The sequence below is a fragment of the Talpa europaea genome (assembly GCF_964194135.1).
Source record: "Talpa europaea genome assembly, chromosome: 6".
Classification (NCBI taxonomy): Eukaryota; Metazoa; Chordata; class Mammalia; order Eulipotyphla; family Talpidae; genus Talpa; species Talpa europaea.
In genome coordinates this window covers 126,084,022-126,103,377 of record NC_140072.1, presented here as the reverse complement: position 1 = coordinate 126,103,377, position 19,356 = coordinate 126,084,022, and the positions used below count along the sequence as shown (strand labels likewise).

The following is a 19,356-nucleotide window of genomic DNA, read 5'->3' as shown; positions in this document are numbered from 1 at the left end:
TTTGATAGGTATTAAAATTGAAGTACACAACTATTCTAAATTAATGTGGATGCAACCAGCTGAATCTCCACTAATAGGTCATAGGTAAGAGATGTGGAAAAACTCATTATCTATTTAAAAAATACATTGCAGAGTTTTATTGTCGGTAATTATGATTTTGATCACAAGATGGTTGCATAAGATACTCCTGAAATTCCTTTCACAGATGCACTGAAAATACAGCTACACGTGGAGCAATTTCCTCAGAAAGAAATTCAGAAACTAGTTGAGCAACTCCCACACATCAAGTGAATGAGAAAGTTCTTACATTGAATGGGTAGGAAAGGTTGAGACATACACCATCACCCACACCCAGCACAATGGCATACAATTAAAAGGCACCCCCAATGCAGCAAACACAGCTCTTGGAAGGAAGTTTATAGTAACAAACACCTATGTAAGGGGGAAAAAATATCCCAAGTAAACAACCTAACTTTATATTTCAAGGAACTAGAAAAAGAACAAACAAAGGTATCAGAGGATGGAAATAACAAAAGTCAGAGCAGAAATAAATCAAGTAGAGACCAGAAAAAAATGGAAAATATCAATGAAAGTAAGAGCTGGTTTTTTTAAAGACAACAATAAAACAACAAATCTTTAGATAGACTTAAAAGAAAACCCTCAAAACTATAAATGAAAGAAGATACACTACAACTGACATCACAGAAATACAAAGGATTTTGAGACCATTAGGAACAAATGTATACTAACAAATTGGATAACCTAGAATAAATGTAAAATAATTTCCTGTAAACATAGAACTGATGACAAAATTGAATCATGAAAATAAATAAAATCTGAGAAGACCAATAATGAGTAAGGAGATTGAACTAGTAACAACAATAAAAAACCATCAACAAGGAAAATTCCAGGATCAGATGGTTTCATTGCTGAATTCCACTAAATAAATAAATGAGGTTTTTGTCATTTATATCCTAATAAAGCTGAAAAACCTTTTTTGTTTCTAAAATTGTATATAATTAATGTTCATGTGAGTTTCTTGATAACATTTGTTCCATTTAAACATTGAAACTTAACTATGATCCTGCATTCTTATTGTTTTGGGTAAAATATTAAGTTACATCAAAATACTATGCTAAATGCAATTATTAGCACTCAGCATTTAAAAATAGATCAAGTTTTAATTTCTATTATGAATAAATGATTTCCTAATAAGAAATCATTCCTTCATTTCCATCAATTAAAATTCATTAATATTAAACACATTATAGACTGCTACAATGTTTTCTGGAAACTCCAATTTTTCCCCATTCAAGAAAAATCTTTACAATTATTTGCTTACTTTGAATAACTAGATGTGTATTTTTTAACTCTACATTAGGAAAGGGATGTTTACTTTGGGAGCATTTAAACCACCAAAGAAATCAATGAAGTATTTATAAGTAATATAATGTGTTAATAATTAGGATTTAAATACTTCCATGTAAAAGACACTAATCTAATTGTGGAAGCTCATTTTATTCTCATTAAAAAGTTGTAGGTATTGTTATTTCCCCATTTTTCCAAAGAGGACAGTGAAATAAAGAGAGATTAAACAATCAAATATCCAAACTCAGAGCTTGTAAGTAGTAAAGACAAATGTGAAATACAGTCTGAGAGTAGAACCTGTGCTTTTAATTTCTATACTTTGCTGAATCTGTTACTGTTTTATTGAGGTAGGTTTAGTCTCAATTCCCAGAATAATTAGACAATTAAATATTCTCTTGTAAATTAGATTTTGTTTCTTTAATAACTTACTGAATAATAGATATGATATTCAGGAATCTGGGAAACATTTTTCCAGGTGAAATTCACTCACTAGAAATATGATCTATCAAGTGCTCCTATGAGTTTCTGAAAGTGAAAATATGTATTTACTGAGGACTAGACCTGGAACTACTAGATCTTAGAGATTGCTTTGGAAATGTGAGAAAGTCATTATTTGTTGGCTCTCCAGTAATCTATCTTGAATTTGTTAAATTCATTGATGTGTGAGCTGGTTATCAAAGCTTGATAAACAGCTTATAAATCACTTTGAAGTTGGCAGAAATAAATATTAATGAGTCAATTTTCAAGGAATTTAAAGTCAGTTTCTCCTTCTTCTGTTGCCATAAGTCAAAAAGAGAATCTCAGTTGTTTTATTTATAAAAGAATCAACAATTTATTAGTAATTGATGTTTCTCAAGACAGTCATAGGGCGATTAATTATATATGAAATCAGATTATTTCCTTAAAATGTGAAAGTGTTCTTTGAAAATTCACCAAGGAGTTTCATATATACAAGTTTTGGCTTTTTTTAAACCTAGTTGTAAAAGATAAACAGTATGATGATTCTAAGCCTTTGAGATACTAAAGTCATCTGCTCCACCAAGGTTTATTCAGGTGTGGCCTCAGAGAAGGAATAAGGAAACAGCACAGTTCTCAGGAACTAAGAGCTTCCTGCTGTCAAACACTTACCAGAATTATTCTACTTCAATACTAGTCCCTTCTTCACCCAGACGAAACAGTCAAGGAATCTACGTAGTTCGTTCAGGCCACGATAACTAGTGAGCAGCAAGCTCAAGATTTGAAAACACGCCTATATAACCACAAATCTGTCAAGCTTGTGTCATTTTAATCTTTAAAGTAGGAAAAATAATGTTCTACAAGATAGATTTTAAGGATACAAAAAGGCCCTTCATGTGTTCAAAATATATAATAAAAAGGATAGTAAAAATCAATTCACTTATCCATTTTAAAGACTCTGGCCCTGAGCAATAAATGGCATGATCCAAATGAATCACCAAATCTGTACTTGGTTTCAGATTTCTTGTGCCGTTTTTCCCTTTTGGAGATATTCAATATCATAATGTTGACATTTTGTGCCCTAGATATAAATGCTGCTTCCTCAGCACTGAAAATGCTTGACACTTTCAAATTCATTTATTCTTTAGCTTGAGTTGGATTATTGTAACCCTTTCAAATGTTCTGGTGCATGTCTGATGTCCACATTGAGAATGCAGAGGGCAAGAAGATCAGGACCACTGCATATGACTGGAAATTGTTCACTGTAAAAGGACACCCAGCTGCCCCAGGCAGGGTGTAGTTGTTGAAAGTCAGTTCACACTCTACCCACCAAGACATAGCACAGTTGTGGCTCTGCCTAAAGAGGGGTGCCTTTTCTAGCTTGTTTTAAAAACAAACAGCAACATGGATGGAGCTGGAAGGGATCATGCTCAGCAAAATAAGCCAGAAAGAAAAAGAAAAATACCGGATGGTCTCACCCATATCAGTAATCTAGAAAACTTAAATAAGGGACCAGGAAAATGAATAACTATAAGAAAGTGAAAATCAAAATCAACAAAAAACTATGAACCAGAGACACTCTATGGGGGTGGGGGCAGGGAGGGGAGGGATTGGGGTCAAAATAAGGGGGTTGCAATTGTATGGGGAATATAAAAATAAAATTTATAAAAAAAAAAAAAACAAGCAAATAAGAAAGGCACCATATTGGCTCACACAAGCCAGCAAAGACCCAGAGAGTTAAGAACAGTTAAACAAAAACATTTTCAGATCTAATTTCTATCAGAAATGAATTAAAGGACATTATAAAGTTCATGACGACAATGTTTCCTAATTCAGTAAATAAATACCAGGATGTAGGGATGTGATCTTGACACTAAGGAGCAAAATTTCATCACTGTTGAAAAGATTTAGGATAAATAGAAGCACATATCACTTCAATATACAGAATATGAAAAATTTTATTAAGAAAGCTTGTGAATTTTGTCCACAAGAAAATGGCTCTAGAGGAGGAAGGAGAACTTCTTTACAACTCAACTCTTATGTCCTTTGATTCTATGAATTTGCTTCAAAAACATTTTGAAGAGTTTTCTTGAAATAAAACATGATGCTGCATATAGCACGACTTGAAAATTCATCAGACCAAGTTCTGGAGTCTCTGAACACTAAAACACTAATCAAATCTTCATTTAATTACTACATAACTGCCAGTATCAATTTTAAAGCTAAATACCTTTGAAACACTAACGATAGCTACCCACTTTTTTGAGTATCAGGCACCGTATCCTGTAGTTTGCATACATATTGCCTTTCTTCCAAATAAGAATACTCCAAAAGTTATGTATTGCTGCTGTCGCTTTATAAAAATGAGGAAGCAGAACTCCAACAGCCTAAGAGGAATAGAAGGTGTTAAAATAGGTACAGGGAAGTCAAAAGGCACAAGCTTCCAGTTACTAAAATAAAGAAATCATGGGGACATAATGAACAGCGTGGTGACTACAGTTTATACACTGCGCTGCATATTTGAAAGTTGGTAAGAAACTAGATCTTGGAGAGAGGGTCTGTGGGGGCAAAGGAGAGGAGGAAAAGGGAGAGAGAGAGAAAGAGAGAGAGAATTTGGGAAATACCAGCAGATTGCAGATTCAAATGTAACTGATCCTGGTTTTAAACCTGAGTCTTTCCTATCCCCTCCCTCCACTATTTCCACTACCTTACCCCTATTTCCTCTGGAAACAGTGTATTTTTCACAAAGTCTAAGAATAATTTTTGCCATTCGTTGCTACTTTAAGGAAAAAAAAACAGCATTTTTGTTAAGCAAATTTTTGATATAAAAATTTGAGTTACTCAATTTTGAGTATCTCACCCTATACATTTCCCTACGATTTCCACAATATCAACTTGTTCAACTACCATAATTTAAAAATACGTAACAATGTGCTGACAATCAACACACTTTATATATGTGGATAACCCTTGGGTTCTAAGAAGTCAGACAGGAAAGGGAGGGCGGCTGCTTACCTGTTCCAATAACTTCTGTCCGCCGAGGTGAGCCTGCATCACAGCGTCATTGACAAGCAGGTGGAAGTTGAGGAGCACGTGTTCAATGTCATATGTTCCATGCATGGCATCCGACAGCTCTTCCAAAGACCGTATGTACGCGTGCCAGTGTGGATTAAGCTCTGCCATGTGGGCCAAGCAGCCTCTCATGACATTAAGGCAGTAGCCCGTGCAAGGCTTGCTGAGCGCCAGGCCCTGGCAGTGAGGGCAGAACCGTACCCTCAGGAGGGCCCGGCTGCACTCTCTGGAGAAGTGCAGGTGGTCCGTGGTGTTGATAACTTCGATGCCCAGATTCAGGGCCTGCAAGAACGTACGGCTGGGCAGCAGTGATCGGCCCATCTGGCCCATGACCCTCTTGGGAATATTCCCGAATGGACTGATGTCCCGGCGGGCCTTGCGGATGCATTCTGAGTATTCCAAGGAACTGTCAGTCACACCAGGGTTAATGAGATGATTGTAGACTAGAGGGAAAAGACTATCGAAGAATCTGTTGACAAATTCTTCAGGATTAACATCTGCACCAAATAAATAGAGACCTACGTCGGTGAAGAACTCCTGCACTGAAGCAGCTGCCTCTAAGGCCATGTTCCTATAGGTGTTGCAAAAAAGTATGCTGGTGTAATTTTCTGCTTGTCTGATGAGTGTTTCAAGGGTTTCTGTAACAAAAACAGAGGTAAAGGATGACAGGCTATAGTATTCATGTTAAAACTCTTTGTCCATCTGCTCCATACATTAAATGAAGAAACTAATCCAAGAGTCTAAATAGGAGGCCGATTTAGCTCTACAAGGACAATGGCTGGTCAATAGTGGGCATACATACAACTTACAAGCTACACAGAGATGCATTAAATAGAGTCAAACACTTTTTAAAAGTATAGAATTTGAAAACAAGGAGCATGTATGGTAGTTTCTTACTTTATTTCATAGATCACAACACACTAATGATAGAAAGAAAAGTATCACTGAGAAAATAATTTTCACTTATGTGTTCCTTATTGATATTAAATACTTTTATCAACATATACAACATATATGGTAGTTGTACAGTTTTTCTTTTATCTTTTTCAGAATGAAAGTGAGTAGCTCATCTATTAGTTACTAAAAACAGAGGCTACATGCCTGGAGGAAATCCTGAAGACCCTCAAACCTCTTAGCCTGTTCAAATTAAAAAGAAAGGAAAGGAAATCAGTGGTTCAATAATAATTTCATTATTAAACTACCCCTATATTTTGATGCTTTGTTAAGCAGTGGAAAAGTCATGCACAGTAGTAACTGATGAAAATAAATGATTGTGGGGGGCCTCCCCAGTGGTTATGGGGTTAAAGTCTCAGTTCTGTAAAGCTATCCACAGCCACTGCAGCACAAGTTCGATTCCCGGCTGGCCAGGGAGCCACCCACATGGAGCAGCAGACCTCTTCTGCCTCACTCGCTGCTCCCCTCAGCAGTGTATTTCAGTAGATCTGCCTGTACTGCTCTCCACTCTGTCTCTGGTGAATCCTATCACCCCCTGCACCTCTGGCCTGTACCCCAGGTCTTGTATGCATAAATAAATAAAAATAAATCTTAAAAAAGAAAATAAGTGATCGTGCCATCACCTTCCCCACCATATTTTGTAGTTCTTCAAAGACATTACTGCAGGTTGTTTTCTTTTCTTACACAACTGTTGCTTCCAAATCAGTGTTTCCCCATAAAGAACGGAGAATGATTTATTCTCAAATTAAGGAAGGTTTAGATATCAGCAATTAAGAATTGTATTTCAAAATGACAGCCTTTGACAGTAGCTGACCACCTTGGATATACTGAAATTACATTTCCCAATTAACCTAAGTAAGGATGCTGGATAGTATCAATAAACAATTAATGATAAAATATATCAACAATATTATTTTCTATGTCCAATCTCAGTTATTCTTAATTAAGTTTTAAAAGACCACAAAATAACCAGTAATCAAACCAATGAGCATTTTATAAAAAGAGGTGAAACAACAGTAGAATAAAATGAAATAAGAAAGAACAGAGCTGCTGGGAGAGCTGCTAATGAATTGAAACAGTCGTCAATATGTGGCGTGTCCTAAAAATAAAAAAAAAGCAAAGATCACTTTCCTGGAGAGCACAAATGGATTCTGATTCTGTTCTAGGACTGATTTGTGTTGTGTTTCAGGCTTTAGTGGGAAAGAGCAAGGTGCATGTTATAGACATGATGTTAGTGTGCTCCCTAACACTCATATATTAAAACCTGTTCTCCTTGTAATGATGGTGATCAGGTTGAGAGGGTGGCTCCCTCATGAACGGGTTTAGTGTCCTCATAAAGTAGACCTCAGAAAACCCTGGTCCCCTTCTGCAGTCTGTGAACTAGCAAGTGTACTATTAACAGACACAGCATCTGCCAGTACCTTGATCATGGATTGCCCAGTCTCTAGAGCAGAAATAAATTTCTATTGTTCATAAGCTGCACAGTCTAAAATATTCTGTTATAGGATCTGGAACAAAGAATGCACCTACCCTGCAATCAAAGGCAACAGCTTTTTAAAGGCTGCTGCAGCTCTGACAACAGAAAAAAGGCAGATCCTGGAATAACATCATTTCCTTCAACACTGTTTCATTATAACTTTGTAGAACTTACTTTGTATTAAATAGAATCCACCTTGTCTCTCACTGCCATGCTGAGAATTACGAAGAGAGCAGCTGAATCAACAGCTTGACTCAGCTCTCTCTCTTCTCCTCATCCATGACTATGAAGGAACAGCAACTAGAGTTCTCTCCTACCCACAATTAGGAAAGACACAGGGAGACCAGACCATCTGCTGATTGTAGTAACAAAGGAGCCCACACTGCCTCTTTCTACCTGAAGTTGCTCATTAACCAGTCCAAAAGTTACAAAGACCTAACCTCAGAACCTGCCCCTGCTTTATCATTTAAAACTTCCCCCATGCCCTTACTTGGTGGAACACAGATTCAGACTGCCCTTGATACTGGATTTGGGCCATACGATGCCTATTCTCCAATAAACACCTTCTTGCTGATATTACAGTCGGATTATTTCTTAGTTAACCAAGTTGACAAGAAACAAAAATCTGGGCCAAAACTGAACAAAATGATGTTATCTAAGGACTCAGTCTCCTTGTGTCATGTCTCTTAAAATTACCTATTGCAAGAAACTATCAACCTCATTAAGTTGGGGCTTCCTGCATTACAAACTCTAGATTGCTAGGGAAGCAAAACTCATAGGCTACCAACACATCTCCAGCACCCACTAAAATATAAAAGTATATACTAAAATTCAATAAAAACATAAAAAAGTGAAAATAAGAAGGAAAGTAACAGCTGAATGCTTAGCTATGATGCCAAGTGAGAATTCATAGAATTAACACCAGTTTAGGGCATCCCCGGTGGCGCAGTGGTTGAGAGCTCAGCTGCGAAGCTGCCCACAGCCTCTGCAGCACCAGTTCAATCCCCGGCCACTAGGTGAGGGACCCACACAGCGTGCAGACCTCTCCTGCCGTGCCCACTGCTTCCCTCAGCAGTGTACTTCAGCAGTCTGCCTGTTCTGTTCCCCGCTCTGGCTCTGGTGAATTCTCTCACCCTCCTGCGCTTCTGATTGTACCCAGGGCTTATATAAATAAATATATAAATCTTTAAAAAAATAAATAAATAACACCAGTTTTCTGCAATCAGCCTCACGACCATGCTCCTGTGGGTTAAGTGCAGATCAGCAGGTCTGTGTACCAGGGATTCTAACCCAGTCTGGCTTGCTTGGAAACTTTAAGCAGTTTTTTAGCCTGGAAAGTTTTTGAAACATGGCAATTTTTAGTGATCTATAAAATGTCCTCTTGGCATTTACCAAGTGACTCAAAGCCTTCCATCAAGACAACCTGATCCCCCCAAGTGAAATCTCAGTCACCACAGGCTGCTTTCACTCACAACAGTGAGTGTGAAAAGTGAATGAAATCTTCTGTGGATGACACTAGAATAAAACTGCTAAGCTTTTTTTTTTTCTTTTCAATAACAGGCTCATCTTTTTCTTAGCAACTTTGGTATGGCTATGAATCACGAGGAAATTTACACATGATTTTATTTATTAATAATGGTTAAACAATGATGTTGCCAAAAGTTTTTTTTTTTTTTTTTTCAGATAAAGGACAGGTTCAATGCTAGATGGATATCACAGCAAAGGTCACTGGCTTTACATGCCATTTTCTAAGGTGAGTGTTCTAAATGTGTGTGCGACTGATACCTGACATGATTTTCAGCGCCGCAAAGGCTGAACATTGTTACCCGGGGCAAGATAAATGTTCCATAGGATTTCTGCCAACTTGAAATGATGCTCAAGCACATAATTTTTTAAAGTAAAAAACAAAGTGAATAAGCTCTATCTCAGTAATCTGTAACTTGTAATCAGGAATACATGCAATTTATCTTTTAAGGTCTGTGACTAAAAGGTTTTTTTTTTAATTAATTTTATGAAAGCAATATTGAGGAGAATATATTTAATACTTAGGAACATCCATTCAGTAGAAAATAAGTACACTTTCAAATTTATAAAGATGCTGCATGCTATTAGCAACCAACTAATTTGATTACTGTTTGATTGCCATTAAAATAAATTTCTGCAAAAAACTATAATTTTTATTTTATTTTGTTGCAAGACGAGTTTTCATCTCAGTTTCATTCTAATTTTAGTTGTATTCCATTTTTAACAAAAACTGACACAAAATTTAGAAATTATAATGAAATTGCTTGATATTTCCCTCACACTGTATGCATTATAACTATATATTTTAATTTGAATGAGAGGTTATATGTTCTGAAATATCAACATTTTAATTATTCCCTCAATCTCTAAATATAAATGTTTTTTTAAGTGGGTTTATTCTTCTTTTTCCACTCTGCTATTAACTCATTTCACTATATTTATTTCTTTCACTCTGTATATCTGTATTAAATCTTTTATCAACATACTGCAATTAACAGAATTTCCTAACCACATCAGGTATTTATTTTTGAAAGCATGTATTTGTGATCCTAAATATTTGTTACAGTCAATCAATGAGGAAAACTATAAACAATTGTTCTAATCATTTGACTTTTTAATGCTTAGGGTTAAACAAATATCTTTGAAGTTTTGGTTCTAGTGGCCTTATAAAATTATAGTATATAAATACTTCAGAAACTGAACAATATTAAAGTCAATCTATTAGATAATGGTATTAATAATTTTTATAAAAAGTTGGAAAAAGTGAGAAATTAAATATACTAAAATTGGATTGGTTGTGTGTACTTCCTCTAACTTTGCAGAACTATCATTTTGTTCTTCTTTATCACGAAGTTTGTGTTTCCATGCTAAGGAATTAACATGATTTTAGCAAGAATTTAAACTCATCACAGTAACAGTCAAATGAACAAAACATTTTCTGTTCATGCAAAAGAATAATGCACATATAAAATCAGTATTGATAAATCTAAGGTAGGTTAGTTGCTGAATAATACAAAATATCTAATTACTAAAGATAAACTACAAATTCTTCTTCATTACTGTTTTAATAAATTTAAAAACACCCTTCACTGAAGTTATACAAGTAACAGCTATCTATTTGATTTGCTAAAAGTTGTAGCATATCTTGAAAACACATAAAAATTTACTAAACTTGCTTAAGGAATCTAAAGATTAGAAAATATTTTTTGTTGGTTTTCATTGAGAATTTCTTTTATTCCTTTTTTTTTTTTTTTTTGGCATAGAAGAACTGAGGTGTAGGCCAGAGGTGCAGGGGTGTATGTGTGTGAGAGGATTCACCAGAGACAGAATGGGGAGAACAGGCAGATCTACTGACATACACTGCTGAGGGGAGCAGCAGGCGAGACAGGAGAGGTCTGCTGCGCCATGTGGGTCAGCTCCCTGGCCGGGAATCGAACTCGTGCTGCAGTGGCTGTTGAAAGCTTGACAGCATGAGACTTTAACCCCAAAACCACTAGGAAGCCCCCTCATTGAGAATTTCTTTTTCATATATATATAAATATATTAATTTTAACATTTATCATTTTTTACATTTTTAGACAATATTTGTTCCCCCACCCCCTCAGATTGAGTCCCCATAGAATCTCCTTCCCCAAGGCACCTGTGCACCATCACCTCAGTCCCCTGTGCTCCTCCCTCCCTCCCTCTCACCACTCTCCCTCCCTCTCCCCTGCAGTATGTCTCTGGTTTATGATTTGTTTTTGCTTTGTTGTGTTTTGTACTGTTATTTTTTTTTTACACTGATGTCTTATTTAATAATGTTGACTCTTCCAATCCATGAGCAGGGGATGCCTTTCCATTTCCTTGTGTCTTCTTCAGTTTCTTTTAACAGTGTTTTATAATTTTCTTTGGATAGGTTCCCCTATATTCCTGTTATAAGTGAAACCATCCAATATATTTTTTTTTTTCCTTTCTGGCTTATTTCACTGAGCATAATTCCTTCTAGCTCCATCCACGTTGCTGTGAATGGCATGAATTTATCTTTTTTTGATTGCTGAATAATATTCCCTTGTGTATATGTACCACATCTTCTTGATCCAGTCATCTGTTTTTGGGCATTTGGGTTGTTTCCAGGTTTCACCTATTGTAAATAGTGCTGCAATAAACATAGGCGTACAGGTGCTCTTTTGAATCACTGTTTTTGTTTTTTTGGATAGATCCCTAGGAGTGGAATTGCCGGATCGTATGGTAGCTCCATTTGGAGTATATGAAAAAATGTTCAACATCCCTTATAATCAGGGAAATGCAAATCAAAACCATACTGACATACCACCTTACAAAACTAAGAATGGCACATATCAAAAAAACAAGCAACAACAAATGTTGGCGAGGATGCGGTGAAAAAGGAACTCTCCTACATTGCTGGTGGGAGTGCAAACTGGTCCAACCATTGTGGAAAGCTGTCTGGAGGTTCTCCTTGAGAATTTCAATAAGATCTTTTTAGTGGGGCTTCCCCTGGTGGTGCAGGCGGTTGAGCGCAGTGCTGTGAAGCTGTCCGCAACCTCTGCAGTGCCGGTTCAATCCCCACCAGCCTTAGAGCAACCCACATGGAGAGCAGACCTCTCCTGTCTGGCCCGCTGCTCCCCTCAGCAGTGTATTTCATCAGTCTGCCTGTTCTGTTCCCCACTCTGTCCCTAGTGAATCCTCTCACCCTCCGGAGCATCTGGTCTGTACACCGGTTCTTGAATAAATAAATAAATCTTTAAAAAAACTTCTCAGTGATAAAAGACCACGTCTCCTAAGGCAGAACAACTTCCAATATCCCTTCTAATGACTAAGAGGAGCAGATTGAATAAAGAGATGCAATCTTACCACTGATTGAATAAAAATATAATTTCACCTAGCTTTATGAGAAAATCAATTTATGTATTATTTCATTAAGGAAAAGTGAAGTTGGTATGCATAAAAATTATCTTCATCCACTTCAGTTTTCAACATTAACATTGTGTGAAAATTTAATAACAAAACACTTATGACTGGAAACTTTATTTCAACTTTTTCCAGTCTACATTCATTTTGGAGCCATTTTATCATGCACACAAATGAATACTGACACTTAAATCAGAGGTATAAATTTAAATAAAATGGTTGGAGATAAAGTCAGGTGATATTGATTTAAAATTAAATTTGACAAATTGCAAAATCAGTGAAGATTCATATGCTGGTAGCTTTCTGCAATGGGAGAAATATAATATTTATAGAGCTTTTATCGCTTTCTTGATAAAGTCGATTTCAAAAGGTAATGATCATGAACTAACATTATAATAATCTCCCCAGCATGACATTAACAGACATTTTATGACCCTTTCTATATTTTTAATTATTTCCAATTAGGAAATTTTTAAGATACAAAATTTGAAGTGTCAATTACAGTTTAAGAACACAGATATCATCAAATTTACAATGAAATAGAGGAAGAAAAGATGAAACCATATCAACCATGGATGATCACGTGAACCTACAATGTATGTCTGAGTTGAGGAGAAATTTTCAGTCAATTTACATATCTGTACATTATAATTCTCAAGTCACATAATATACAGATAATTCATTATTACTGAATAACAGATAATTCATTATTACTCCTACTTTAGTACTATCTTGTGCCTAAAAATATATATACCTCTGAGCTGAATTACAGATGGATAAAGAAATGGTAGATCATTTTAGGAGTGATTTCTCAACCAGTTTTATCAAACACAAACTACAATAAATTGTAATTGTTTACCTTCTTATTAAAAATGCCTTTTATTTATTAAAAACTCTTTCAATCATTTTAATAGGTTCACATATAACAATTCCTTTACTCATCAGAAAACCATTATAGCCACTATGAAGATTTCCACAGTTAAATAAAAGTAGTAACTGCCTATATCTCCAGTCTGAAAGTGTTTATTTTAGATCCATCCACATATTTCTTCATTCTTTCATAAAGCAAAATGTATGAATTTCCTGGAGTACTAATTTAATATTTTTAAATGTTATGCAGTATGATTTATATTTCATTCTTCAGAAATTAGTCATCTATATAAATAAATAGTGAGCAGGATATGAATCTCTATCACCAGGAATTAACATATAAGCAATTAATCTGGCTCTTAGGAGAAACACTGCAAAGAAAAATGCTTTCTCAACTTCTCTTCTCCCTCATTTCCCTCCCCATCATTTTGGTCATCAGAGTGCTTCACTTTGTTTGTAACATCATTTTAAGGTCCTTTGTTTTCTAAAAATCAATTTATGATTTTAGCAAGAATTTAAACTCAATTAAGAACTTATATAACAGTAAAAATCAACACCAATCATCTTATAATTTATTGTGAGTTGAAAAATTTAAACCAAATCTTCCAATAATCTTTAGAATAAACTCAGAAAAACTCCAGGAATAGAAAACAGATTCTTACTAAGTGATACAATCATTTCTTTTTATACAGAACAAATCAACATTCTTTACTGGTTATTCTTTTTGTTTTGTTTTGCTTTTCTAGTGATTAATTTTTTTTTTTTGCTTTAACACATTGGTTTCCTTAAGTAAACAAAAACCTCATGTCACTCTACCGCATAATCTTTGCTCTTTTTCTCTTATTGACCTCTCAAGAAAATGAGATGATCTGTATTTTCAGGTTATACTGGCGTGATGCCATTCCCACTTCAATATATTTCAAATATCATTTCTTTACTCTCACTACTTCATTCACCTATTCAACCAAAATTTTTGAGCAGGTGTTGAAGACTGTAAAGCTAAAGTTGAACATAACACATAAGCTTCTATTCTTATGAGGTTTAATATCTAGAAGGTGGGAAAGAAAATATAAAAGTAAATAAATAAATCTATGTGATTTATACTCTGGAAGGGGAAGATAGGGAGTAGAGGATAGAAATTATTGGGGAACAGTTTTGAATGTCTCTAGGTCAACTGGTTCATAATCAATTCATTAAAATACAATCAAAAGTAAATTTCCTGATTATTGCATTCACTTTAACAAATGTTTGAATTTATCAAATATATCAAGTATGTCCAAGCTATATATAATGTTTAGTTATTTAGCAACTTAAGAAAAAATGATGACGACAAATTGGTTTCAGTAAGTTGAATTTCCATCAATTGACCATTTTAAATAAGGTGAGAGGAAAATCTTACCAAGGCAATGTTTGAATTCAGATCTCAACATTGAAAAAGAATAACTCACTAGAAGATGATAAGTGACTAGGTTTAGGGGAACCAGAATACAAGTATCTGTGGTTAAAAAACGCTTGTTAACTAAGAAAAGAAAGAAAAGGACATGTGACTTTGAAGAAAAGGAAAAACGTACAGGTGACTGAGGACCAGGGAGAGAGAGAAGAAAAAGTCTGGAGAAGTAGAGAGGGGGCAGATCACAGCTTTCTCATAGAACATGGTAAGGTTTTGGATTTGGTATGTGGTGTGAGAAGCCACAATCATGGATAACTGTGATCTGGTTTGCTAATTAATGGATCACAGTGGATGCTATATAGAGACTAGATTGTTGGGATAGCAGATAAAGTGAAAGCAGAGATTAGCATAACAGCATCAGTGGACAGAAGTGCAGTGGTTACAGTAAGATTAAGTTGCAAAAAGTGATCACAATGGTCCTATGTAAATAAATGAAACCCAGTGGAAGGAAATGTAAGGCAAATGGATAAATGAAGAATATATCTGAAGCCTGTGTTTCCACAGCTAAATTATCTCAGCTATTAACTGAGACAGGCTTGACTATGGAGGCACCACATTTGTGTGTGGTTGGAGTTGAGAATTAAAAGTTCTATTTTAAACACCTGAGGACTGAAACACCTACTGGACATTTGAATGGAGTTTATCATTCATTCACTCAGAGAAAAAGGTGACTTTACATGGAAAGTAAAGTCAAAATACTAGATGAAACAATTAAAGGAGAAAAGATGAGGAAGCCTAGGGATTTAGGAAGAGTAGCCAGCAAGAAGAATAAGAATAAGGAGTCATGGAGTAAAAATAAAATCAGAAAAATGGAATGTGCCAGCCAGTAACCAACAGAAGAAAATGATTCAAGTAGAAGGAAGTAATCCATCATGTCAAATGCTCTTAAGAGGTCAAATGAAATGAGGACTAACAATTGACAATGGGAACTGACAAGAGAGAGGCTCTCACTGACCTTGATAATAGCTACCTCAGCAGAATGTGAGAACAAAAATTGTGGTAATATATATAAAATTCTCATAAGTGTTTGCTATAATGGAAGTAGAGAACCAAGGCAGGCACTGGGTAGAAAGACGTGGTCATAGGTTTTTTGTTATTTTGAGGGGGAAAATTTACTGAATGTTCATATGTTGATAGGAATAATTTGATGGAAAAATCGAAACTGATGACTGAGCAGGGGGAATTGGGGGAGGAAATTTTTTGAATAACTAAAAGAATGAGTTCAAGGGCACATGCAGAGAGAATACTGGACAGAGTAGTGGATACTGAGGTTGCCAAAGGATATGGCAAGAGAATTGAAGAGAGGGCTAGCCAGATAACAACATCTTGATTTCATTAAAGAAGATAATCAGAAGTGCAGTCAATGATACTATGTAAAGTTAGTGGGTAGTGAGTCTTTCGACATGCATGTGAAAGCAGACTTTATATACATACATATACATATATATCCACATACATACATACATACACCCATGCTTTGATGTAACATGGGTTGACGCTGTTGTACATAATTGAGAGATCTAGGATGATACCTCTTCAGGAGTATGTTCCCACATCACACCCATCACCAAGACACCCACAGTGTTCCACGAGACTTCATTTTATCCCATCTCAATTTTGCTCTGCACCCTCCTACTCCCCCTCAGCTTTACAGTCAGATTTCTAGAGTTTGTCTTTAGTGTGATGTTGTCTGGCTCTGTCCTGTTTCTCTGTTATGTGAGTAAAACCATCAGATATTTGTCCCCCTTCTTGAGTGGGTAGAGTTTATCTATCTATTCATCTACTGTTATAACTGACTAGTAGCCCAATGTATATAGAGACCATATCTTCTTTATTCACCCACCTGTCCTTGTGCAGTTAGGTTACTTACACATCTTGGTCACTGTAAACAGTACTGCAAGAACATAAAAGGAGATATATCCCTTTGAAATAGTGTTTTTACACTCAGGGGAAAATACCTGTGAGTGGAATTGTTGGACTGTATGGTAGATCTTTCTTTGGTACTTTGAGAAACCTGAATACTATTTTCCAGAGGAATCTCCAGTGTATATTCCAACAGTGTACAGGAGTTCCTTTGTCTCCACATCTTCATGAAGACATGTTGTTTTGGGACTTCTTGATATGGACCATTCTCACAAGTGTGAGATAGTAATTTATTTGTAATTTTCATTTGTATTTCCCTGATTATACGTGATGCTGGGCACTTTTCAACCACATATTGGCCATCTGTATGTCTTCTTTGGAGACATGTCTATTTAGCTCTTTTGGCCATTTTGTTAACTTTTTTCATTTTAATTGTTTTGTATGAGTTCTTATAGATCTTGGCTCTAATACATCCTCTTGTCAGATGCATGGTGCTCAGATGCTTTCTTCCATTCAGTAAAGTGACACACTGTTTTAATGATAGTTTCTTTTGCTGTTCATAGCTTTCTAGTTTGATATAGTCCTGTTTATTTTTACTTGTTCCCTTACCCCTGGTGTCAAGTTCCCAAATGCATCTCTGAAGCCAATGTTGTAGGCTGTTTTGCTTGTTTTCTGCTTTGTATTTTATGTTTTCAGGTCTTACATATGTCTCAAGTCATTCTGAGTTAAATTTCTTTATATGGTGTGATATAGTGGTTTAGTTTTATTCATTTCCATGTAGCTGTCCAATTTTCTCAATACTGATTATTAAAGACAATTATTTCTTTCTCAAATGTATACTCTTAGATCCTATGTCATAGATTAATTGTATGTAAGTGTGGCTTTATTTCTGGGATCTCATTTCTATTCCATTGGTCTATGTATCTATTTTCATTTCAATCATTTTTTTATTTACATAGTTCGTAGTGCAGTTTGAAGTCTGGGAGCATAAAACCTATGTTCTAGAGCTGATGATATCGATTCTCTTACATCCTAAAACAGTAATTTTTTTTTCACTCATTCCTCTAAATCCTAATCCAGATTTTCAAAACTCTCGATTCTTGTTTCATATTACATTATTCAAATTATAACACATAACCCCTTTACAATATTAAATGAATCTCCCAAATTTATAACAATTGATTAGCGCTTCAGAGTTTTTGAATTCAGGATATTTTATATTCTTAAAAGTTTTTTAGGGACTCCCCAGTAGTGCAGCAGGCTGAGCACAGCTCTCTGAAGCTGTCCGCAGCCTCTGCAGTGCAGGTTCGATTCCCAGCCAGCCAGGGAGATATCCACATGGCGTAGCAGACCTCTCCGGTCATGCCCACTGCTCCCCCCAGCAGTGTATTTTATCAGTCTGCCTGTTCTGCTCCCTGCTCTGTCTCAGGTGAATACTCTCACCCTCCCAAATCTCTGGCCTGTACCCCAGTTCTTGTATAAATAAATAAATCCTTAAAAAAAGTTAATGAGAAAACTGCACAGTGTGGCACAGGGTAGCATTTATGGATATGTCATTTTGAAAATGAAGATTATAATTATTTTAAAATATATATTTAGTCCATAAATGCCCATAACAAATGTATTACATTAGAATAAATGGCATATTCTGTGCAAAAATAACTATTTTTGAAAACAAAAGAAAATGGTATGAAGTCATATTATTTTACATTATTGCATATTTCATTAATATATGGCTTAATCAAGGAGAGTTGTATTTTCATGGATTTGTTACAATGTTCTTTTCATTGAGATAAATGAAGAAACTCCAGTCTCACACAGATGTGCAGTTGGCAAAATGAAGCACATGCAATTCTCTTTCCTAATAATTTTTAACATCCTTCTTTGTTATTACACCAAACTTGTAATTTTTTTCATGTCAAGGTACAATGTCCATAGGTCTACATTTCGCTATGAATGACTTTGTAACTCAAGCATTGATGTTTGAAAAGTACTGGTTCACATGTTATGCAGATTTACCCAGTGCTGATTCCTTAATCATGGATGTAATGACTAGGAATTCTTCATGTTTACGATCATGACTAATTTTTCTAAAACTCCAACTTTCTCATGAGGATTCCTATGTGATCACTGGCAACAAACACTGTAAGTTGTTTATCTTGGAGTGGGAGACTTATTTTGGTCAAATTTGAGAAAATGTCAGCCAAAGACACAACTCTGATCATTTTCATCAATTTCTTACTTTCATTAAAAAAACAATGTGTTCAAGACAAAGAGCGGCTTGGTCAGCATGCAATTCAAACAAGTGCACAATTGCCTTTTGTCAAGAAGCCATTACAAATCAATGTACAGATGTGCTTTACGCATCCTCATGTCACCACACAGAATATGAAAAATATATGTGACTGAAAGTTGATTATTTTACAAAACTAAGATTTTTTACCACCTTATCAGTACATTCTAAATACAACTGGATTCCCTCCCCAATCCCCAAGGAAAGTTTTAGACATGGAGAGTATAATTTGGTGCCTCTAAGTTAATATGAGCCAAAGTTCCAACAGTTTTGTTCACGTTTGCATTAGCACTATCATGCAAATGCCTACACAGAGAAAAAGCCAATCATGTTTTAGCAGTAAAATGAAAATTGTTTTGCTCTCCTACTCCCATGCAACCTGGGACAATCTTAAGCATAAGAACCCCAAACTCTACTTTGAGAATTGTTGCTGCATAAAAATGTCTTACCTGGAGAGCTGTTTTTCAATGCTTAACATCAATCTAGATTTCCTGTGTCTATTATTCCTTTCTCCTTTACTCAGCATCTTCCTGACTCCCTGTTCCATATATCAACCTTGTAAGCATCCAAACTCAAGGTCTTGGGAGTTTATTTCCTATATCCAGTTATTCATCAATAACT

General features: G+C 35.5%; 1 protein-coding gene across 1 annotated transcript in view; it reads right to left on the bottom strand.

The window, feature by feature from the left end:
* The window catches only part of GPC5 (glypican 5), a gene marked incomplete at both ends in the record, with an annotated part of 1,071,098 nt that overhangs the window by 833,870 nt on the left and 217,872 nt on the right, over window positions 1-19,356 (bottom strand). The window contains one exon of the mRNA XM_084235596.1: window positions 4,840-5,534. Within this exon, the coding sequence (XP_084091722.1) occupies window positions 4,840-5,534 (695 nt within the window). The remainder of the gene's footprint in view (window positions 1-4,839; window positions 5,535-19,356) is intronic.